The 26,105-nt window shown below is 36.3% G+C and overlaps 1 protein-coding gene across 3 annotated transcripts in view; it reads left to right on the top strand.

Annotated features, from left to right (window-relative positions):
* Nucleotides 1-26,105, top strand: part of SEMA3D (semaphorin 3D) — a 202,114-nt gene that overhangs the window by 88,198 nt on the left and 87,811 nt on the right. For all 3 annotated transcript variants that reach the window (XM_012461247.3, XM_064375140.1, XM_064375150.1), the window contains one exon: nt 24,322-24,384. In XM_012461247.3, the coding sequence (XP_012316670.1) occupies nt 24,322-24,384 (63 nt within the window). The remainder of the gene's footprint in view (nt 1-24,321; nt 24,385-26,105) is intronic.

The raw sequence follows: 26,105 nt of genomic DNA, 5'->3' as shown, positions 1-26,105 counted from the left end.
CTAAGACTGGAAGAGACTGCATGACTGATAGGATGACATAACATCAGATCTATTCTGCATCTATGAAGCATCTTCTATTGTCTTTTTAACCCATCTTTTTCAGAAGTATTGAGAAAAAAAGACTAGGAGCAATTGCAAGAGTTAAAGCCAATAGTTGCTAATATTGAGTTCTTCTTGTTCAAAGAGAATTGTTTACAGGCCATCCTAGGACCTTGGACTTGGAAGCTACATACAGTATTCATCTACAACGACCACTTTAACAACCTCTAATTGTGAGATTTACTATATCAGCTGCTCCATTATTATAGAATTATCTGTTCTCAGGGCTTTAGTCTGCACAAAACATTTATCTTCATATGTGCTAACATTACTTAATTAATTCCTGAAATAGAACAATGGTATTTGGGTTTAAATCAACTAACTTTTAAGTCATTCTTTCACACATTTTTAAGGCCTACCACAGGAAAAAGTTATTTCTTACAAATGCTCAAACTTAAGAAATAATTTCTGCAAACGTATATGTATACATTTCATGTAATCTGTGTTTTTAGAAGAAAAAGTGAGGGCTAAAATACTGCTAGCAATTGTTTTTGACTTCTGTTAATCCGAACACAGTAAGAAACTCATGACTATCTTTAAAAAAGTTCATTGTCTTGTAGCCTGGATATTGTTTAGAGTAAGATAAAATAAGCAGTTGATTATGTACTAGAATTTGAAAGTTCGTCCTCCATTCTAACATTATAGCTCTACTCCATTTTTTCTTAAGACTGTATTTTTTCTTCAGGAATTCCTTTTAAAAGTACTCATACTCCTAGTAAGAACCAATTGATGGCATCAAGTAAAATCTTAATTTTCAGTTAATATCTTAGCAGGGGATAACATATTCTGTGAAAGTGGCCAAGGGAAAAACAATCTTAGTTAACTTTGCAATTTTGCTTTAAGAGATGCTACATAGCTTAAAAGGCATTTTTTCCTAATATGTCTCAGTTTTAGTATACTATTAAAAAGCAATTCATACTTTTAAGGGAATTTGTTCTTGTTCTGTTCCCTGCCTTCAGGGATTGGAAGAAAAAGTCCCTTTATCTGAACTGAGTGTATTAGATCATTGCTTAAAATAAATTCTTATAGCATAACTTCCTGCTGTGACTATTTTAAGCAAATCTTTCTTTGGCTATGTTCCATGCATGAAATGTGCTAATTAGTTTAAAAAGTAAATTTTTATGAAATATAAATTTATCTTATTAAAATAAAGTTATTTGAATACATTATAAAATTAGATATTATCTACATGACTGATATTTCTTTATATCTCTATAAAATGTATAATTCATAAGGGGATTATGTATGCAAAGGTAATAATTTATGTTATATAGGTATCCACCATTCCAATTTATATAAATCACTCCAGTGCTAAAGATACTCGACAGTAGCAAATAAGTGTCAAAATGTAGTACTGTAGCAATGTTTAGACCCACTTGGTTTGCACTGGCTCAGTGCCCCTTGGCAACGATCCAACCTCTTCTGCAGAGGAAACCACATAGGTTGGGACTCCGAGGGGCTGAAGGGTATCCTTTGTACTCTTCAGAGTTAAAGCAATCTACAGCACATAACTGAATTATCAGTAACTGGTTGGGATTTTTTTTTTCCCCCTTGAAATTAAAAAAAAAAAATCTGTAGAAAATAGTCCATTGAAGTTAGTAAAATTTACAATACATGTGTACCTGGAGGCTTTCTACAAACAAGGCTGTGTCTATTGATAAAAAGGCCATTATCATTTATATTTGCCATGGGCTTTCAGTGTAGAATCACCAGAAATTATAGCAAAATCATTCACAAAATGAATTTTGTAATAATTATTTCATAATATCTTTTTACTATTTTTACTCTTTTTCAGACTAGATTTTGAGTCTACTAGAGTGAATAGTGCAGGTATATAACTAGTAAATATTTGACAAATAAATAATTGCCGAGGAAGAAAGTCAAGATTATCTGGATTATTTGGGAACATTTCCACTATCTAGAAAATAAAAATTAAGTAGACTGAGTTATTTTTTGTTTCTTTGTTTTTCAAATTCTCTGGCATTTAAAGAAGATGGATGAGATTATGAATTTGTTTTTGTCTTTTTTGAAAACATTTTTGGGAAGAACTATTTGTTTGTTTGCTTGTTTGTTTATTTTTGATGGATTCTGGCTCTGTGGCCCAGGCTGGAGTGCGGTGGTGCATCTCTGCTCACTGCAACCTCTGCCTCCCAGGTTCAAGCGATTCTCCTGCCTCAGACTTTTGAGTAGCTGAGACTACAAGCGTGTGCCACCACGCCAGGCTAATTTTTGTATTTTTAGTAGGGACGGGGTTTCACTGTGTTAGCCAGGATGGTCTAGATCTCCTGGCCTTGTGATCCACCCGTCTCGGCCTCGCAAAGTGCTTCCAAAGTGCTCCCAAAGGCGTGAGCCACCGGGCCCGGCAAGGATTATTTCTATAAGGACTTAGATTTAAAACGAAGTATAAGCACACATTGCAAGGATGTGACACTTCACAACTTAACTGTTCCAAAGTTTAACGATTCCAAAGTTGGTTTCTAAGGCCTCTCTTCAACTAGGGAATGCCTCGTGGACTCCTTCTCTGGGACAGGCTCTGGAAAGATGATGTGCGTTTATTTGACAATCTCTTCCACCAACACTAGATCAAAATGGACCAATCAGAACCACCCAGAAGTCATCACATTGCAAGAGAAGGATATGGATCTAGAACTGTACTTACCACTTCCAACACTTTTGTTGTACGTTGAGTTTCCCCAGAAGCCAACTCTGAGATGAATATTAGCTTGTAAGAGAGTGTTCTTGGAATCAGCCCAGTGGGAGGAAAGCTAGGAAGCAGTGTTGGGCAAAGGGAGAACTCAGCTGTGACACAGTCCCCAGCAAAAGCTGCAGCTGACAGGTCAAGCTGATAATGTGGCAAATATTTCAATATATTTTTCTAGTGTGAGTGATAATACCATTTTAACTCCGTTTATCCTTTTCTCCTATCTAATCTGTTCACCACAACCATGAAAGTTATCGTCACAAAATTAAAAGTCTGAATGTGTCTCACTCACTTGTACAACTCTGGCAATTTTTCCTATGAACTTGAATGAACTCCAGGCTTCTTAGCATTGACTTCTAAGGCTCTTCCTAGCCCGTTTCCACCCTGTTTCCAGTCTCACTGTTAACTATTCTTCATTGTTCTCTCACATGCACTCTGTTTTCTGCTTCTCACTCCCAACCCCTCTCTCCTTTACTCAAAGCATACTGCTACTTCTTTATAAAATAAAGAATTTGCTATCAAGTTCTGTGCCTAAAACTTCCTGGATTTCACTTTCTTGCTCATTTCACTCCTCTTTATTCTTGAAAGATTTTATTGAATTATATTCTTGTCTCCTTTTACTCTCCAAGCCTTCACCTCACCCTTGGGAAATTTAAGTGCTCTTCATGTTTAGAAGAGCATTTTGTATATTTATATCAATGTCAGATGTCCTGGCTGACAGCGTTATCAGTATTCATTTGCGTCAATATGTCTTCATCCCAATTATACATTCCTTCAATGAGGGGACGATTTTTCATAGACTTCTAATTCTCTTTTAGCACACTGCACAGTGTCGTATACATAAAAGACACTAAGTAGTGTGTTTATTTGTTTTTTTAATTTATGATTTTGTTAGTTTTCCTTTTTTAAGAAACCAATGTATTACTTTTATCAATTAGCATAGAATAGATAGCTAACAGAATAAAAGACACCTAAATTTGATTTAAAAAAATAAATTTGATTTTAAAAAGTGTGTTATATAATATGAATATGTTCAGAGTTTGAATGACTACAAAAATGAAAATATCATGTGCTTAATCATGTTATCAAGGACCCAGTTCTTCTCTGTCTGCCATTCTTGAGGTTGGCATTATCTTTAGGTTGGTAGCAAGATGGCTGCCACAGTTTTCATGGGTCACATCCAGACAAAGAAATATAAGTGGAAAAATAGATCGTCACTTATATCTCTCTCTTTAGGAGCAAGAAAAACTTTTGCGAAACCCTCTCTTTCATCTCATTGGCCAGAAATACATTAATTTCAACTCTCAAACTTGCGAGGGAAGGAGGGTAACTATAAGTTGCTTATATCTTACATCTCAAGTAGAAGGAATATTCAGGAACCAAACATTTTGATTACTACACTTACAGAGAGGGAGCAAGAAAAAAACTTTCTTTGAAAAGTAATTGACTTAGAGGACTGATTTTTTTTCTTTTTCAATTTAACACAGGTAACCCAAAAGAAACATAGAAATTTACTTAGCCAAACAAAAAGAAGAGTGTATATTGCCTATTTGGAAAGAATTATAAAGATTAGCTAGTTCTACAAGAAAATTATCTGGAAGAATGTGTTTTCCTTTCAGGAGATAGCACTGGAAAGTATTTATTGCCAGTAAAAATCCTTGAAATGATGTATTTTCTTCATCTTGCATAGTAAAAATTGAAAAATCTGCTAATCCTTACAAATAATTATCTTGCTTATAAAAGAGTTTATTTGCCTCTGTGAAAATTTTCTCTGATTCTTGATTTAATATAAACTTCATGAAATCTAGTCTGCTGCAAAGCTCTGTAATTATGGTGATACCACTTAAGTTTTCTCCCTTTAATGTTTTGACTGTTTGGGGGGATGACATTGATGAGAAATAGTGGATTATAACTTAGATCAAAGACTTGCATAATATGTTATTCTATTGTCATAGTATTTAGTATTAATCACTAAATATTATGTACAGAGAACATTTTTTTTAAAAATCAAATAACTAAATATGATATGATTTAAGCATCATTTAATATATATCTTAGTGTAATTATACATAAAATAATGCCACTTTTACTGATTTGTTTTTGTCAGTCTCTGCAGCTGAAACAACTGATACATGTTATAGAAGTAAAACTTGGAATATTTTATAAGTGACTACACTTTGAATATTTTTTCTTTTGCCCTTCTACTTGAGCCAGCTTTTCTTTTTCATTTGGTTCAAAAAAATCCATTGAGTATCTATTATTAGCACTAAGAATATTGGAATAGAATATAAAACTCAGATCTTGTCATTGCTCAAATCCTAGTTAGGGAGACAAAGCATAATACAGTTACAAGGCAAGTTGGAAAATCTTTAAATGTCCAGAATAATGAGACAGATCACACATGGTAGGAATCGAGAGAGAGGAAAACAGTTACATTTTGTTCATGGTTTTGAACTAGTAAAAGATGGATGAGTAAAATTTGGATTAATGTTAACTGGTTAATTTAAAATGTTTGCATTGAAATTTGGAACATGGGGTTCATTGTTTTCTTGTTGTTCAGTACAAATTGGGAAAAATATATTTGAGAAATGGAGCAGAAAAGAGTCTATTCTCTATTCTGTATGTAGATTTCTCACTTGATCTTAGCCAAATTCCAAGAGGGATTATACGTAGATTTCTCGTAGTTTAAATTAAGGGAGCTGAATTTTCCTGCTGCAGCCCTTAGCATCCTACTCCATCTCTTGAGTCAGAGGAAGTATATAAAAAAAGAACTTTAATAGTCCTTCAGAAAGGTGGCCAACTGTGAATAGACATTTATGTCTATTTGTCATTTATTTATAAGTGATGCATTAGAAGCCTGTTCAGTGTAGACATCATAATAGTGAATGTGTTTGACATTTGTACAATATGGTTTAAGGACCTGTGGTTTCTAAACAAATGATTTGAAACTACATAGTATCTGTCAGTTTGACTATAAGTGAGCATTCCCTACTTCAGCGAGCCTGAAGTAGTCCTAGAAATAATTCATATAAAATCCAGAGCCCTCTCTATGTAAACTTCAGGAATAATGTATACAAGCTGAAAGTCTTCCCCTTCCTCTCTCTCACTCTTTTTTTTTTTTTTTAATGGAGTCATAGTTGATGGTAAAAAAAATATCCAATGCTCTTTGTTTGGTTATGTTACTTAGTTGGACTTCTGAGTTAATGAATTGTTGGGATCCTTCCATATGAAAATATTACTTATTTTGGAAGCAGTTCAAACCTGCAGGGATGGAATGAGTCTAAAGCAGGATGCAAGCAAAGGGTCACAAAGAGAATGACGTATGACTTACCAAGCTGAGTACTTCTTTTGTATCTATGTTATTCAAGCATTTGTTTGTTGGCTTTCTTTTTGTCTTTCTTCTTTCTTTCCTCTCTCTCTCTTTCTCTTTCTTTCTCTCTTTCTCTTTCTTTCTCTCTCTTTCTCTTTGTCCTCCTCCCTCCCTCCCTCCTTCCTTCCTTCCTTCTTTCCTTCCTTCCTTCCTTCTCTTCCTTTCTTTTCTTCCTTTGGACTGTAGGGACAGGCAAGTAGACTAATAAGGAATAAGCTTATTCTAGCCAGGAATAGTGGCTCACACCTGTAATCCTAGCTCTTTGGGAGTCCAAGGCAGGTGGATCACCTCAGGTCAGCCTGACCAACATGGTGAAACCCCATCAATATTAAAAATGCAAAAATTCGGCTGGACACAGTGGCTCACGCCTGTAATCTAAACACTCTGGGAGGCCGTGTCAGGCGAATCACAAGGTCAGGAGTTCAAGACCAGCCTGGTCTATCTGGTGAAACACCATCTCTACTAAAAATACAAAAATTAGGTGGATGTGGTGGCGGACGCCTGTAATCCCAGCTACTTGAGACGCTGAGGCAGGAGAATCACTTGAACCCAGGAGGCAGAAGTTGCCGTGAGCTGAGTTAATGCACTCAAGCCTGAGCAACAGAGTGAGACTCCCTCTCAAAAAAAAAAAGAAGCCAGGCTTGATAGTGGACACCTGTAATCAGCTGCTCAGGGATCTGATGCAGGAGAATCACTTGAACCCGGGAGGTGGAGGTTGCAGTGAGCCAAGATCGTGCTACTGCATTTCAACCTGGGTAACAGAGCGAGATTCTGTCTCAAAAAAAAGAAAGAAAGAAGCTTACTCTGAGACCACAATTATTATTTATTTTATACACAGATCCAACAGTAATTGGAATGCCAATTCATGGAGTGTAATAGTACAACTTTATTTTACCTTCTACAATCCCTTTCAATCTATCCTGTAGAGCCAGTTCTTCCCTGGGGCCTGTTTGATAACTCCAGCAGGCCCCATTGCTTTCAAGGTCGCTCAGTTAGTACCAACAATTACTACCTAGAAGTTCAAAGGTCTAATCTAATGTAATAAAACTTTCAACCTCATTTACAATGGAACTGCTGCTCCATCCGCCTGTCCCCGCATGGGGCTGCCGTGTCAGGGAGAGTCCTACAGCAAAGACGTGCTCATAGATTTCTTCTCTGTGGCCCCCACCCAGTGCTCCTTCCTCTCCCTGGACCTTTTAGACACAGTGTATGACACCCCCCAGAGTTGAATCAGAAGGAAGAAGAAACAGAGGGGAGTGGAGAAATGTCTTCTCCACTGACATTGTCAGAGGAGTGTCACTTCTCAACTTTCCGGTCTTGTCAGATATATAGAGTTTACTTTTCTTTTATAGGCACGTTTATGAGTGTTTGTAATTTCCCATTTCTGGAGTTCTTTCTCTTGCAGTTCTCTGGGTGAGCGCATTTCTCTTCTGACTGGTATGTTCTCATACTTTATCCTGAGACAGATTGCAGTACTGCCAGGTGTTAGCTTCTGAAATCTTTTCTCTCAACCCTCTTGAACAGGGCATAAAATGACCTAATGACATCTCCTTGACTTTTTTTGTTTTTTAAGCATGCTGTATATCTGTTCCATGGAAAGCCATTATGTGCTTTGTCTCTGGACACACTCTGAAAGCGTGGGCTGATACCAATGTGGCTATCAAGCCTGTCTTCTGCTTTTATTGCAGCTTGTCAATCTCTCATCCTTTAGATACGAGTCTACAGTGTCACATGAAAAGCATATTCAACAGTAAATGCTTCATGAAGTTCCATCAAAGTCCCTTCCCTTGCAACTACTTTTCACTTCTGGGGGTTGTAGGACTCATGGTTGGAGTGTCTCAGAAGAAATGTCTTTCCCAAAGGGAAAGGAAAAACTTTGTCGTCTCCAGTTCCCAACTGCTTTATAGCTTGGAGATGCCTACAGTTGTCTAAATGATTCTTGGCCACCACTGAAAATGTTTGCATCTTGAGCTAGCACCTCATTTTTTGTGCTATATTGTCAAATTTGTAAAATAGGATCTCAGATGAACATTGCTTTACCTGTAAATATTGCAGGTAAGCTCACGCCTGTCATTCTTGATGTATTCACATTACAATCATAGGGGTAAACAAATGAAGAGTGTTAATATTCTTATTCATGTTATTTACCTTTTGGTTATAAATAGCATCAATTAAAACAATTTCTGTCTTACACATTGTTTCCCATGCTTTTCAATCGTATTTCTAATGAGTTCCAGCAAAACTAAGCTTTAATAGAAAATCCAGATAAAAGAGAGTACAGAACATATGTTGACCCATTTTTAAACAATTATCAAAATTTATCTTCAGTTTATTTTCATTTTGAAATAGTACTTAATCATTTTATACAATTAATTTAAATAATTTTTTTCTCTTGAAACTGGTATATATGGGTATTCGACTTTTATATAAAATGTCCCAACAATTATTATATTAAGAATAAAAAGTGATGATCATTAAATGAACCCCAACATAAACCTATTAGCTAAACTTCTACTTAAAGTTTTAAAGGCAAAATCAGTATAGTACTTGAACATTTACTGTCTAAAGCAATTTACATTTGCATTTTATGTAAAATATTTTATATTTTAACAGAACTGTTTAATGTAAAAAATATTCTAAATATATTGGTAGATAAAAAGGAACTTCTCTCATGGGTTTAACAAATGAAAAAATGATGTATCAAAACAATATATAAGTTTCATAGCCTACCTAAGGTAACTCCATATTTTTATTGACTAATTTGAGATGATTTTATTTCACCTTGCAAAAATAAAATTTAGGTCTCCACATTTATTTGAAAACTTTACTCTTTGAGTTATTGAACCAAAAAGTAAACAGAATTATTTAAAAGAGAATATTGAATAAAACTTAAAGATAAATTGTTAAACTAGAACTGGGACACCTTAGAATTGAGGTTTAAATCATAATGTAAAATAATTCTAGATTTATATATGTTATACAAATATAGATATATTATACATTGCAAGGGTAATGTATTTTTTAATATTTTTTCCATATTTAACATGAAAATTGTGCTTGTAATTATAAAAAATGCTCAGATTACTTGAAATCCACAATACTATGCCCTTATTTTTGAGCATTTATATCATGAAAATAACTAATCTAAATGAGTTTATAAGTGTACATATAATAATTCTCAGTAGAATATTTAAACACTCTCTTTGCCCAACATAAAAAGAGCTTTGTTATTTCCCTTTCTCTAAGGAAGTCTAAAATGAGAGTTTTCATACATGAGGAGTCTACATTTGCTTGTGTGATATTGAGTTTAAGCAGAAATACTACTATAAATCAGAATGACCTTCTGATTCCAGTTCTATTAACTTACTCTATGGCTGAATAAGACATTTCTGTCTAATGTTTCAGCCTGCAAGTCTATTATATAGTGGGAAAAGAATAGAATAAATAACCTTCTCACTTAAAATCAAGTTATTGATAAAAGTGTTAGCCTCTTAATTCTTATTGAATACTTGAAATTAAGAAAATATAAACACTTGGAAACCATGTGGACATCCTAATAAAATAACTTTTAGCATAAGGCACCCTGCTTAGTTTCATGTGATTAATCTTTCCCACTGCCTGCCGAGCACATGCTGTCTAGTAATCGCAGAGCTAAAACAATCAACTCGTTCATGGATGTGCTGGCTCCCTAGCCCGGGTGCTGATGTGCAGGTCCCATCTGGTCACTGTAATGGACTGTCGAGCTATTGTCAGACCGCTCAGACTCTGCCAGAACTCTGACAAGAACTCCTTCTCTGTGTCCAATTCTATGGGAAACTCTGTAGATCACTTTTCAGTGAATAATTATTGAGCATTCACTATGTAAAGATTCTGTGCCAGCTACTAAAGGTGGTAGGCATAAGAAGCAATGTTCCTTGACACGGGACATCAGTGCTTACTAAACGTCAGTGAGTCATGGATTCGAGGTGATGAATGGTATTCCTTACAAAAGTTTGAAGTCCATCCACAAGAGTAATTGGACCAAAAGTTCTAAATTACCAACCCATTTTTGGATTTATTCGAATTTATATTAATTTGTATGGTATATTACGATTTCTCTCTCTTTCGTGCAATACATATTTGTAGGTGTTTTTTTTTTCTTGTTTGTTTTATGAGATAGGGTTGCACTCCTGCTACCCAGGCTGGACTGCAAAGATATGATCTCGGCTTACTCCAGCCTTCACTTCTTGGGCTCAAACAATCCTCTTGCCTCAGCCTCCTGAATAGCTGGGACTACAGGTGCTTGTCACCATGCCCAGCTAACATTTTTTTGTGTGTGTATTTTTAATAGAGACAGGGTGTTGCCATGTTGCCCAGTCTGGTCTCAAACTTCTGGGCCTATGCAATCTGCCCACCTCACTTGTAATCCCAAAGTACCTGGATTACAGGTGTGAGCCATGGCACCCAGCCTTGGAATGCATATTTATTGAGGTTCTACTATATTCCTGATAATCTTCTAGTTGCTGAGAGTATAATGGAGAATAAAAAAGGTCAAACATGTGTGCTCATAGTGTCTTCAATTTGGGAATAGAGAGTTAATGGAGAAAATGAAACACATAAAATAGCACTTATTGTTAAGTGTTATGTTAAAAAATCAATGGTGTTCCTGGGAAACTACCTCAGACTGCTTATTAGAAAAGACCTTTCTGAGGAGATGATAATAAAATTGACACGTTTATAAGAAGTGATGTATTTTAGGTAGAACAAGCTCTACCTAGAAGATAATAATGAAGTATTATTGAAAGAGCAGCATTAGCTGGCATATAGAAAGAAGCTCAATAAACATTCGCTGCAAGTTTTGTTCAAATGAGTATTAACGTGGTGGAGATAATAATTTGTGTTTTAAGGCTGGGCTGCTGAGACCCACACCTACCTAAGGTCACAAGCCAAGCAGTAGGGACTCAGATTCATGTCTTCTGATTGCAATGCATTTAATCCATCTTTACACCTAGAAAAAGGTCTCAAACTAAACTTACTGTGAAAAAGAAAGTGCCAGATGGCTGTGATAAGCTCAAGTGTAGTAGAAGACAGAGATGGTTGGTGGAAGAAGGCTAAAATGCAAACGAGGCTCCTGAGCTGAGTAAGGAAAAGGGAAGGGAAAGACAGTTGTTACCCAAGGCTTCATGAAGAAAGATCATGGAAAGAGCACTTTAGACTCTGCCTAGAACTCAATCTTCTGTACTGAGGACGTTTTCTTGGAAAATTTGTAGGCCTGCATTTATATTAAAATATATATATATGAAAATGGAGAACTTAAACTTCCCTTCTGTAACAATTTCTATCTAGGCCAGGCCAGTAACCACTGTGCAAGCTTTACCTTTGGCTCTCTTGCTCTGGTTTTACAATAGGAAAACACCTTCCCTGTCCAGGGAACCCAGAGCAGCCATTGCTCTTTTAGCTGTTCAAATCCTTGTATCATATACCATTCAGAGTGATATTTTTTTCTTTAAAACCATTCAAAAACTTGTATCCTGTTTTTTGAAAGATATGGCCACTATCTCAAGGGTTCTGAATTTTTGTCTTTAATTAAGTTTTATGAACAAGTTGCGACTTCCTTTTATATGTCCCATTCAGTTGTTTTGACATCTCTGAATTAGGCTAAGGGGCATTTGACTGACCTTGCACTTGCTAACTTGAGTCAATTAAATTGCTTCTCCAAAGATGAAACAAAGAGCAGATATAACTAAAATTTCCTTTGGATGTTGTTATAAGGTCTTATCATTATTTGAATGTTTCTGTAACTTGCCTAACACTGAATAATTAAAAATAAATCGTCTGACATTTTCACCTTACTAAAGATAATTGTTCATTAATTTTATAAATAATGAATGAAACAATAATTGTTAGGGACACTGCAATATTTTATGAGTCCCTTCTAACCATTTTTTCAAAGTGAAGTAAAAAATATTATTAAAAGGACAAAAATTGTTTTGGATCTTGGAAAGAGATAAGCAAATGCAATCAATATAACTAGATCACAGGTTGTATTTTAAATTCACACAGTTTCCGCTATATTTTCATTAAAAATTATTAAATCTTTTAAAAGTATGTTTAAACCATAACTTTATGCACAAAGCCTATTTACAGGGGCACTGAAGACAATTTTTATTTCAGTAATATGGTCTCTTTTCATACTAGTGAGCTATAGAACTCTAAAAGAAAATATCAGATATGTTTTAAATAATATTTAAGCCTTCCAAGGTTAGCCTGAAAAAAATTAATCCTTTGTAAATGATCAATTGTGAAATACTATAAAGGCAACATAAATATACTAATATGAGCAACTCAGTAAATTGTAGAATATGGGGCCTGGCTTATGAGACATACTTGTTTTACAGTGTTGACCCATAAACTACTATTTCCAAGTGAAGAAATTTTATAAATTAATTTACTTCTGTTTGCCAGTTTTCTGCTATCAACTAGATCTATAAATATCAGCACTCAAATTAAAACCAATTTGTAAGTATTGTTTAATAATTGTTCAATTAGTGGTTATACCCTGAATAAGTAAGCTGAGAGGAATTCTTGGGTTCTTCTGGATCCACAGAAAAGATCTCCATTTGATTTCTGATGTCTCCTCTTCCTGCATGTGGGTACAACAGTAAGCTCTCTGCATATCTGCAGTCCTTGATATCAAAGCTCTAAGATCCCAAAGGCCACAGCCCACCAAAATTATATCCTTAAAATCTGTATCTGGTGCATCGGCACAAGGTTAGTTAAGAATTAGTGTTTCAGCCAGGTGTGGTGGCTCATGCCTGTAATCCCAGCCCTTTGGGAGGCTGAGGTGGGCAGATCACGAGGTTAGGAGATCAAGACCACCCTGGCCAACATGGTGAAACCCTGTCTCTACTAAAATACAAAAAACTAGCCAGGCATGCTGGCCCATGCCTATCATGCTAGCTACTCGGGAGTCTGAGGCAGGAGAATCACTTGTACCTGAGAGTCAGAGGTTGCAGTGAGCCGAGATCGCGCTGCTGCACTCCAGCCTGGTGACAGAGCAAGACTCTGTCTCAAAAAAAAAAAAAAAAATGAATTAATGTTTTATGGGACTATTTCAGAACAATTAAAATCTGGCCATTAGGCAATGGCATCTCTGCTTCTGGTATGACTCTCTTTGATAAGTAAAGGAAAAATATCTGTGGATGACTTTCTAAGGGATGAATACAGTTGCATCAGCTTTTAGAAACAGGGACATGTGCTTTGTTGTGTACTCTTTCGTGCAGCTTTTAATATGTCAGGATACTGTGTGTAACACAGTACAGTGCAAAATGATTTATATGGCATTTTGTTGCTGATAAGTTCAGAAAGCAGTGAGAATATTAATAATCACTGTCTTAAAATTGTTCACATTACCTATTGCTCCTGAAGGCTGACTTTTAATTGATGATGTAGACATAGTTAAAAATATAATATCTACATTATCTATTAAAATGTAGACATTATATTTTTAACTATGTGGTGTGCCTTTGTCTAATAGTGAGGCAATCTCAAAGTGTACTGGCTAGGCAACTAAAATAATTCAAGGAACACAGGTACCTCTTAGGTTCTTAAACAAAATATGCTGAAACTTCAGCTTATACATGAAACATATCTTATTCTGTACCCAATCACCTATAGTTAACACCTCTATTTTTCCCTTTATATAACTGTGTATGTCTGTCTTTCTCTCTTATTTTCCCCCTCCACATGCACCTATACATATACACTACACACACAGACTAAAAAAATATGAAAATAGTGGAATGCTATTATATATGTGTGTATTGTACACTATATATATATTGCCTTATATAAACATTATATGTATAATGTGATATATATACATAGAACATTTCAAAAGATTATTGAAAATTTTACCATCTTTATGTAAAAATAAGGATGCATCTTTACAAAGTTTTTGTCTTGTTTTTTGTGTTTTTAGATTGAATGAAGGGAAATTCCATCTCTAAATTTTTTACCAATTATGAATCAAAGTGAATATTTTAAAAAAACAGTTCTAATGACTAGGTAGTTTGTAATAAAGAAAAATCCACCACAAATCATAATTAAATTGACATCTTTTCAATATTGGCCCAGCTATAATGAGTTTTTTCCCCTTCTAAGTCAATGTTTAGAGTCTGGAAGACAACCAGATATCATAGGTTGTTTTTATTTAACATAATTCTGTTTGTGATGACTAAGCCTTGGCAGCACTTTGTCAAAATAAGCCAATATATAATCTCAATAAATCCCATTTCTGAAAGTTTTAATTTTACGTTAAGAAGTAAAATTTTCTTTGTAATTCTATCTCAGAATCCCTGTGCTTGTATATAACATTTACTTGCTAATCAAAAGATTAATTATCTGAAGCTTGTAATTAGTTGTATGACTTCATCAACTAGGATGATGCAACTCAAATTACAATTATCTGACTTATAAGCAATAACTGAAAGTGTACAACAAAAACATTAAAGCATCTTTTAGAGATTTGTATTTCTTTGCAAAGAGAAACATGTGCAATTGCTATTTTAGTGTCAAGTCCCTAAGACAAGATTAGAGTGAAACTACCTAACTAAACCAAACTATTGTATTAGAGTGGAAACAATTAAGAGCAAATAATTTAAAACAGAGGCTCAAAAGTAGAGACTGCTAAAGATATTGTTTCAGTAAGTGCTTCTCAGTGCTCCCTGGGCACAGTGGTTTCATCCCATGTGCTCTCTTCCCACTCTGTATCTCCCATCCTGACTCAGATACAAGCACCACAATTTATATCTTGGCTGACATACAGAAGGCCCTTCATAATTATATGTCTAATGAACAAATAATTAATGAAGATAACTACTTGGTGCTAACTTTGAAGCCTTTATTTAGATTTCAAAAATGATATAAAGATTGCTTTCACATTTTGTCATTCTTTAAACGAATCCCTCCTCTTAGAAGCACTGATGAATATATTCAAGCTTATTTTTGGTTGCATAATTTATCTCATAGTTTAGTTTAACTCAATCACCCAATACTATGGTTTGAAGTAAAAAATAAAACCCTGTGATGATCTTTAGTTTTTTAAGACTCATTTACTTAATATGAAACAGTTATATATTTTTCTTTGTTTCCTATATTATTATTTGTATAATATGTAATTCTGAACAAATCTATAGACATTTGCCCTACATGTATTCCTTAAATGTGATTAAACCTGATTATCGTCTAAAACAAACAAGAAGAACAGGATCTTACGTGCTGAAATGACTCAAAGAAATACTAGTCTAGCACAACAAAGACATTAAATCAACCTAAATGCCCATTAATGATAGACTGGATAAAGGAAATGTGGTACATGTATGCCATGGAATACTACGCAGACAAAAAAAGAAACAGATCATGTCCTTTGCAGAAACATGGATAAAGTTGGAGACCATTATCTGTAACAAACTAACACAGGAACAGAAAACCAAATACTTATAACATGGACTTCTATGTGTCCATGTGTTCTCATCCCTTATAAGTGAAAGCAACTGATGAGAATACATGAACACATAGAGGGGAACAACACACAGTGGGGCCTTTTGGAGGCTGGAGGGTGGAGGAGGAAGAGAATCAGAAAAAATAACTAAAGTGCACTAGGCTTAATACCTGAGTGAAAAAATAATCTTTACAAGAAAGCCCCATGACGTAAGTTTACCTATATAACAAACCTGCACTTGTACCCCTGAACTTAAAATAAAAGTTAAAAAGAAAGGAAAAAAATAAAAATATTCTTAAAATAAAAAACACCCTTTCTAGGCACAAGGTCTGCATCAATAAATATTTGTTGAGTGCATTGAAAAGATTAAATCAGAGGAGGAGATCCAAGATGGCCGCTTAGGAGGACCTCGGGAATGCAGCTCCGAGAGAAAGCACAGAGGGTGAGTGGACGCCGTATTTCCAGACTGATTTTTACTGCCCACAGACCAGGAGATTCACACACAGAGAAGCCACACGGGTCGCCAGCGCCGCTGGCGCCGCTGGCTTGAACGGCGCAGCCGCTGGGCCGGCACCCTGAGGAAACGGCTCACTGTATAAAGTGAGAGAGTCTGAGTCCCCTATAAGCCAGCAAGGGGAGCTGAAACGGGGAGCCAGGCCAGCGCCACGAATCTCAGAGCCGCGGCTTTAGCCAACGCAGCGGCTCCGGAGGCAGATCAGATGAGACGGTGTCCCCTCTTACCCAGCAAGAAGACCTGAAACACAACTGAAACCGGGACGGTCCAGCTCTGTGGAGGAGGGGCGTTCTCCATAGGCACCCTGCTGTTCTCTACCAAGGCAATCCGCCACTACAGAGACTCCGTCACTACAGGGGCGGGCCAACATAGCGGAAGCAGTTCTAACTACACCCAGAAGTTCACACGGAAGCTGGGTGGAGCCCACAGCAGCTTAGCGAAGCCTCTGCAACCTGAGTGTGACTAGGCTGCCACCTTGTGGGCAGGGAAAACAGCAACCGCACAGGGGAACATCATAAAACAGTAAATCCCTGGGACAGAACACCTCGGGGGAAGAGCAGGGGGTTTATGAGTTCTGCCACAGCAGACTTAAAATTACCAAAATCAGAAAGACAACAACTACAAAGTCAGCAGGTGGAAAAATCCACAAAGATGGGAAGAAACCAGCGCAAAAAGGATGAAAACACCCAAAACCAGAACACTTCTCCTCCTACAAGGGATCACAACTCCCCACCAGCAAGGGAACAAGACTGGACGGAGAATGAGTGTGATGAAATGACAGAATCAGCTTTCAGAAAGTGGATAATAAGAAACTTCCGTGAGCTAAAAGAACATGTTCTAACCCAATGCAAAGAAACTAAGAACCTTGAAAAAAGACTTGACGAAATGCTAACAAGAATGGACAACTTAGAGAGGAATATGAGCGAATTGATGGAGCTGAAAAACACAACACGAGAACTTCGTGAAGCATGCACAAGTTTCAACAGCCGAATTGACCAAGCAGAAGAAAGGATATCAGAGGTCGAAGATCAACTCAATGAAATAAAACGAGAAGGCAAGATTAGAGAAAACAGGGTAAAAAGGAATGAACAAAGTCAACAAGAAATATGGGACTATGTGAAAAGACCTAATCTACGTTTGATAGGTGTACCTGAATGTGACGAAGAGAATGCATCCAAGCTGGAAAATACTCTTCAGGATATTATCCAGGAAAACTTCCCCAACCTAACAAGGCAGGCCGAGATTCAAGTCCAGGAAATACAGAGAACACCACAAAGATACTCCTCTAGAAGAGCAACCCCAAGACACATAATCATCAGATTCACCAGGGTTGAAATGAAGGAGAAAATACTAAGGGCAGCCAGAGAGAAAGGTCGGGTTACCCACAAAGGGAAGCCCATCAGACTCACTGCAGATCTCTCAGCAGAAACCCTACAGGCCAGAAGAGAGTGGGGGCCGATATTCAACATCCTTAAGGAAAAGAACTTTCAACCCAGAATTTCGTATCCAGCCAAACTAAGCTTCATAAGTGAAGGAAAAATAAAATCCTTTGTGAACAAGCAAGAACTCAGAGAGTTCATCACCACCAGACCAGCTCTACAAGAGCTCCTGAAGGAGGCACTACACATAGAAAAGAACAACCAGTACCAGCCACTCCAAAAACACACGAAAAGGTAAAGAGCATCAACACAATGAAGAATCTGCATCAACCAAAGGGCAAAACAGCCACCTAGCACCAAAATGACAGGATTGAATTCACACATAACAATATTAACCCTAAATGTAAACGGACTAAATGCCCCAATCAAAAGACACAGACTGGCAAATTGGATAAAAAGCCAAAACCCATCAGTGTGCTGTATCCAGGAAACCCATCTCGCATGCAAGGATACACAAAGGCTCAAAATAAAGGGATGGAGGAAGATTTACCAAGCAAATGGAGAGCAAAAAAAAGCAGGAGTTGCAATTCTCATCTCTGATAAAATAGACTTTAAAGCAACAAAGATCAAAAGAGACAAAGAAGGACATTACATAATGGTAAAAGGATCAATGCAGCAAGAAGAGCTAACGATCCTAAATATATATGCACCTAATACAGGAGCACCCAGATACATAAGGCAAGTTCTTAAAGACTTACAAAGAGACTTAGACTCCCACACAATAATAGTGGGAGACTTCAACACACCACTGTCAATATTAGACAGATCAACGAGACAGAACATTAACAAGGATATCCAGGACTTGAACTCAGACCTGGAACAAGCAAACCTAATAGACATTTACAGAACTCTCCACCCCAAATCCACAGAATATACATTCTTCTCAGCACCACATCACACCTACTCTAAAATTGACCACATAATTGGAAGTAAATCACTCCTCAGCAAATGCAAAAGAACGGAAACCATAACAAACAGTCTCTCAGACCACAGTGCAATCAAGTTAGAACTCAGAATTCAGAAACCAACCCAGAACCGCACAGCCTCATGGAAAATGAACAACTTTCTCCTGAATGTTGACTGGATAAACAATGAAATGAAGGCAGAAATAAAGACGTTCTTCGAAACCAACGAGAATGAAGACACCACATACCAGAATCTCTGGGACACATTTAAAGCAGTCTCTAGAGGAAAATATATAGCAATAAGTGCCCACATGAGAAGAAAGGAGAGATCTAAAATTGACACCCTATCGTCAAAATTGAAAGAGCTAGAGGAGCAAGATCAAAAAAACTCAAAACCTAGCAGAAGACAAGAAATAACTAAGATCAAAGCAGAATTGAAGGAGATAGAGACACGAAAAACCCTTCAAAAAATCAATAAATCCAGGAGCTGGTTTTTTGAAAAGATCAACAAAATAGACAGACCACTAGCCAGACTAATAAAAAAGAAAAGAGAGAATAACCAAATAGATGCAATAAAAAATGACAAAGGGGATATCACCACAGATTCCACAGAAATTCAAACCATCATCAGAGATTATTACAAACAACTCTATGCACATAAATTAGAAAACCTGGAGGAAATGGATAAATTCCTGGACAGCTGCCTCCTGCCAAGCCTAAACCAGGAAGAAGTCGAAACCCTGAATAGACCAATAACAAGGTCTGAAGTCGAGGCAGCAATTAAGAGCCTACCACCCAAAAAAAGCCCAGGCCCAGATGGGTTCACAGCCGAATTCTACCAGACATACAAAGAGGAACTGATACCATTCCTACTGAAACTATTCCAAATAATCCAAAAAGAGGGAATCCTTCCCAAATCATTTTATGAGACCAACATCATCCTAATACCAAAACCTGGCAGAGACTCAACAAGAAAAGAAAACTACAGGCCAATATCCATGATGAACATAGATGCAAAAATCTTCAATAAAATAATGGCAAGCCGATTACAACAGCACATCAAAAAGCTTATCCACCATGATCAAGTAGGATTCATCCCGGGGATGCAAGGCTGGTTCAATATACGCAAGTCTATAAATGTAATTCACCACATAAACAGAACCAAAGACAAAAACCACATGATTATCTCAATTGATGCAGAGAAGGCCTTCGACAAAATTCAACAGCCCTTTATGCTAAAAACCCTCAATAAACTAGGTATCGATGGAACGTATCTCAAAATAATAAAAGCTATTTACGACAAACCGACAGCCAATATCATACTGAACGGGCAAAAACTGGAAGCATTCCCTTTGAAATCTGGCACTAGACAAGGATGCCCTCTCTCACCACTCCTATTCAATATAGTACTGGAAGTTCTAGCCAGAGCAATCAGGCAAGAAAAAGAAATAAAGGGTATTCAATTAGGAAAGGAGGAAGTCAAATTGTCTCTATTTGCAGACGACATGATTGTATATCTAGAAGACCCCCTCATCTCAGCCCAAAAGCTCCTGAAACTGATAAGCAACTTCAGCAAAGTCTCAGGATACAAAATCAATGTGCAAAAATCACAAGCGTTCCTATACACCAATAACAGACTTAAAGAGAGCCAAATCAAGAACGAACTGCCATTCACAATCGCTACAAAGAGAATAAAATACCTAGGAATACAACTAACAAGGAATGTAAAGGACCTCTTCAAGGAGAACTACAAATCACTGCTCAACGAAATAAGAGAGGACACAAACAGATGGAGAAACATTCCATGTTCATGGTTAGGAAGAATTAATATCGTGAAAATGGCCATACTGCCCAAAGTAATATACAGATTCAATGCTATCCCCATCAAGCTACCAATGACCTTCTTCACAGAACTGGAAAAAACCACCTTAAACTTCATATGGAACCAAAAGAGAGCCCGCATAGCCAAGTCAATTCTAAGCAAAAAGAACAAAGCAGGAGGCATCACACTACCAGACATCAAACTCTACTACAAGGCTACAGTAATCAAAACAGCATGGTACTGGTACCAAAACAGAGATATAGACCAATGGAACAGAACAGAGGCATCGGAGGCAACACAACATATCTACAACCACCTGATCTTTGACAAACCTGATAAAAACAAGCAATGGGGAAAGGATTCCCTGTTCAATAAGTGGTGTTGGGAAAACTGGCTAGCCATATGCAGAAAGCAGAAAATGGACCCCTTCCTGACACCTTACACTAAAATTGACTCCAGATGGATTAAAGACTTAAACATAAGACCTAACACCATAAAAACACTAGAAGGAAACCTAGGCAAAACCATTCAGGACATAGGCGTAGGCAAGGACTTCATGACCAAAACACCAAAAGCATTGGCAACAAAAGCCAAAATATACAAATGGGACCTAATCAAACTCCACAGCTTCTGCACAGCAAAAGAAACAGTCAATAGAGTGAATCGGCAACCAACAGAATGGGAAAAAATTTTTGCAGCCTACCCATCTGACAAAGGGCTGATATCCAGAATTTACAACGAGCTAAAAAAGATTTACAAGAAAAAAACAAACAAGCCCATTCAAAAGTGGGCGAAGGACATGAACAGATACTTTACAAAAGAAGACATACATGAGGCCAACAAGCATATGAAAAAATGCTCATCATCACTGGCCATTAGAGAAATGCAAATCAAAACTACACTGAGATACCATCTCACACCAGTTAGAATGGCAATCATTAAAAAATCTGGAGACAACAGATGCTGGAGAGGATGTGGAGAAATAGGAACACTTTTACACTGTTGGTGGGAGTGTAAATTAGTTCAACCATTGTGGAAAACAGTGTGGCGATTCCTCAAGGACCTAGAAATAGAAATTCCATTTGACCCAGCAATCCCATTACTGGGCATATATCCAAAGGATTATAAATCGTTCTACTATAAGGACACATGCACACGAATGTTCATTGCAGCACAGTTTACAATAGCAAAGACCTGGAACCAACCCAAATGCCCATCGATGATAGACTGGACAGGAAAAATGTGGCACATATACACCATGGAATATTATGCAGCCATTAAAAACGAGGAGTTCGCGTCCTTTGTAGGGACATGGATGAACCTGGAAACCATCATTCTCAGCAAACTGACACAAGAACACAAAATCAAACACCACATGTTCTCACTCATAGGCGGGTGTTGAACAAGGAGAACACATGGACACAGGGAGGGGAGCACTATACATGGGGGTCTGTTGTGGGGGAGTGGGGGGGACAGCGGGGGGGTGGGGAATTGGGGAGGGATAGCATGGGGAGAAATGCCAGATATGGATGAAGGGGAGGAAGGCAGCATATCACACTGCCACGTATGCACCAAAGCAACAACCTTGCATGTTTTTCACATGTACCCCATAACCTAAAATGCAATAAAAAAAAAAAAAAAAAAAAAAAAAAAAAAAAAAAAAAAAAAAAAAAAAGAAAAGATTAAATCAATTGACAGGTTATGGATACATAGTCTGTGTATTATTTTCAGTCCAATGACATGAAGTGGTCCTTTCTAAAATCACTGTAACATTAAACAATCGGCAAGTACGGTATTTCACTTTTGCAAGATGAGAAAGTTCTAGAGATTGGTTGCACAACAATGTAAATATACTTAACGTAACTGAATTCTACACTGAAAATTGTTAAAGTGGTAAATTTTATATTATGTGTTTTTAACCAAAATTAAAAATGATAATACAATTGGACCAGTGGAGGCAGAAAAAAACATGAGAGGATACTTGAGAGCTCATAAGCTCATATCTAAAGTAAAAATTCTGAATTCAAGGTGCAATTTTAAAAGAGCACTCAGTCCAATATCTTGCTAGCAATGATGAATAACAAAGGAACAAGCACAACAAAAATAACAAACATTTGAAGAAACACTTCAATTTTTTGCCAGCTGCAGCATTCCATCTGCATTATTCATTAAGTTATGGCTTCATGATTCTGGGTTTACAACTAATCACTGGCCATTGGTTCATGCATTGCCCATTTTACTAACTTACATTATTCTCTTGTTCTTAATTACGTATTAAACACCTGAAAATGCACCTCCAGGACAAATGCTAGAGTCGGGTAAATAACCTGTTTCTTACCAGTAAGTCATCCTTCCCCTCCTCTCCCATTTTGGCTGGCCATTTTTCTAAATCCATCTACCTATATACCTGAAATGTAACCATTTTATTTTAGTTGCTTTTAACTTTATTCTATAGAGATTGTGCTGTTTGCTATTTGGGGAGATATTCTTTTTTGACCTAATAATGAGTTGCTAATTTCCATTCATACTGCTTTTCATTGCTGTAGCTCATTGATATTTGACTGCTGGCTACTATTTAAAGTTGTGTGATAGCAGCACTACAATGATTCAAACCATTTCTGAGTAAATAGCATTTTCTGGTCTTCACTGTGTACCTCATCAAGGTTAGCTCATCACTCGAGCCTTCTGCTGCCTCTACAACCTGCCTGTGTACACATCTTGATTGTAATTTGCGAGTGTTAAGATGTTCTCTAAGTAAACAATCTTGCTTCATTTTAAAATCTCAATAATTTCATTGTATTTGTCTACTATGAGAATGTTGAATGCTATTCTCTCTTCTTTATTTAGAGACATAAAATCCTAAAATTTCCCCATAAAGATAATATCATATAAACATTAATGACTTCTAAATCCTTTGTTAATTCCAGGTTTAACAAGTCTTTTTCAGTGTATTCCCTCAGGATATTTTCTTTTTTTCTTACCTATTAAAATGTTTTCTGCTACCATTCGTGAGAAACATAGTAAAAGTCTGTCCAGAACTCCTGGAGCATATATTATGAGTAATTTAGAGCTTGCTTTTCTTGTTCCTTCTTGCTTATAGATTAACAGAGCATTGCTTTCTGTAAGCTAAAAGAGTAACATAATTGCTTAAACTTTATTTTGCAAAAACTTTGACAGAATTCCTACAAAAACTTCCTGACAGAATTTAAAAGAAAGAAAAAAAGGCTTTAATTCAAGATTGTGAAGCATAATTAAAAGCTACTAGCCAATGCATTTAGAGCCCTGGACTTACATAATCATTGAGACCCCCAAGTTCAGGAGCCAGATGGACTTTGAGTCAGATTGTGGCTCTGCCATAAGTTTTGCGGTCCTCAACATGTGATTTAAAGGTTATGTAACTAAGTTTTCTGACATCAAAATGGGAATAATAAGTACAGCCATCTCAGAGGGTCATTGTGAAATTTAAATAAGATAATGCTTATAAAACATTTAGCTAAAGTGGCAGATGCATCTGAGCTCCAAGCATGTTAAATATTGTCAACAAATTCACACTGGGCCTTGGCTTGGAGAAAGAACTTATGCTCTAACAGAGAGTTGTTTCTAACACTTCATGGCACATGATTATAATGTACTATACTCTGAGTAAACACAGAAAAACATAGTATACACAGCCTCTTATTGAGGCAAATGCTCATCTGAAATTCTGTTGACATCATGATAGAACTTACGGACCTCTGAACATAATTTATCTACCGTTACACACATTAAAATAGAAACTAGAAGATTAACAAAAATGGATAGTACTAGACACATTTAGAAACTTTCAGGGTGGCTTTGGGAAATATTTAAATCTCAAATTTCTTACAGTGACTCTAACAACATGCTTAATATCCATTCTTCAATTTCACACATTCACTCTCTAATCAGAATTGCAGAGTGTTAGGGTGTTTCGCATATTCAGATTGTAACATACTTTGAAATGTTTTGCAGATTTATTGGCCTGCTGCAAAGGAACGGGTGGAATTATGTAAATTAGCTGGGAAAGATGCCAATGTAAGTATGAAACTTTAAAAATTATCTTTGTAAAACTACTGATATGATAGTAAGTGTTTATATTGGGCATTATTGAATTAATGATATTAGTGTATTATTTTTCAGACTAAACTAACATATTCTACATGAATATTACTATAGAATGAAATATTGCTACCTTACCAAAAGCAATGATATTATTTACAAAATGTAAAAGATTTAGAAACACTACTTTCTAATGTATGAATTCTGAATATTATTTTTGTTACAATAAAGATTAGAAACACATTAAAATATTCAAAAATAAACCATCCAACAAGATTGTAGTTCTAGGAATATGTATTTTTCATTTATGCACATGTGTTTTGTAAGTGTACACAAACCATCAGTTGTTTCAGCACCACATAGAATTGATATGTAATTTCATTTGAGTTGAAATTAAACTTAAAATATCTATAAGAATTCCATTACATGGTGACATTATGGAAATAACAATATGAGTTAGTTAATAATGCATGACAACATTCTGGCATAAGAACTAGTAATCATTTCCTCTAAAATTTACCTATTAGTCATAATGATTACATAAAATATAGAGGGTACTAATATTAACTTTAATTTAAGCTGCCTTAAAGAGCAGAGAAAACCCATAGACAGGTGTGAATTTTTGTCTCTGGTATGGTCCTGTCTGCCCTAATTTTTGTGCTGTCCAAAAACTGCTCCCTCTAATTGTGTTACCTGATTTATCTCCAGCAATGAGTGCCATGGCTCTAACTGGCTCTTCTCCTCATCTGAATGCTCTGATTCAGGCCAGATATTCTGTGTTCTGCCCTCACTTCTTGCATTATGGTAATGGGGAGAATTGCTCCATTTTTTGGCAAAGTAAATCACATTCAAAATGGAACTCAAGATGAAAACAGGTCATAACCTGGGGCAGAAACATGGGTATCTTGAGGCTTCTTTTGCACAATCCTTTAGGTGTACCTCTAACTACAAAAATGCAGGGGTATTAAGCTCAGCAATGCCTTCATGTTTAATGATAACAAATAGTGTTTGTTATATGAAAGACCAATTAAGTTAAAAAATCCTCTATCAATGTGATAGAAATAAAACAACATTACACATAATGCCTAATGATGTGAGGGGAAGCTCGGAAAGCAAATTAATCTCGGACAACAGGTTAGTTCACTCATTTGTTATTCATTTATTCAAAAAATATTTTTAGAGATCATAAATATGTATATGAAACTGATATCGTATCTGTCCTCATGAGCTTTCGATCTAATGGAGGATACAGATACTTCTCAAATGATAACTTCTACATAGTAACTACAAAGCAAAATAATTGAAATGAAACAAAACAGACTAGTGGTTACCCCGATTTTGTATTCAGTTATTAACAGAATTAAATATCATCCTTTCAGGCATATTTATATTAGTAGAAATGTGTCAGGGAGTGTTAACATAAAATGCAATGGAAAACAGTTTTTACATTTAGGTTACTAGAAAGAAAACAGATTAAACTTATCTCTAATATATTCTTTTTCCAACACCAAACAGGTGTCCAGGCCGGCAAAATCACCAGTACTTTACTGAACACTCATGGGGAAAGAAATGCTTTGGTTATGAGAGCTTTTCAAATCATTTCATTGAATTGACAGTATAAGCATGGCATAACCAGCACGAACAGTTTTCTATTTGTGTTTCACCAGTATTTAGTATATGATAAGGAGGCAAAAGGA

Source organism: Aotus nancymaae, unplaced genomic scaffold, assembly GCF_030222135.1.
Source record: "Aotus nancymaae isolate 86718 unplaced genomic scaffold, 86718_ANA_hifiasm-v0.15.2.pri h1tg000002l, whole genome shotgun sequence".
NCBI lineage: Eukaryota > Metazoa > Chordata > Mammalia > Primates > Aotidae > Aotus > Aotus nancymaae.
Note: the sequence above shows the minus strand (reverse complement) of the source record. Positions and strands in the feature narration are given on the sequence as shown.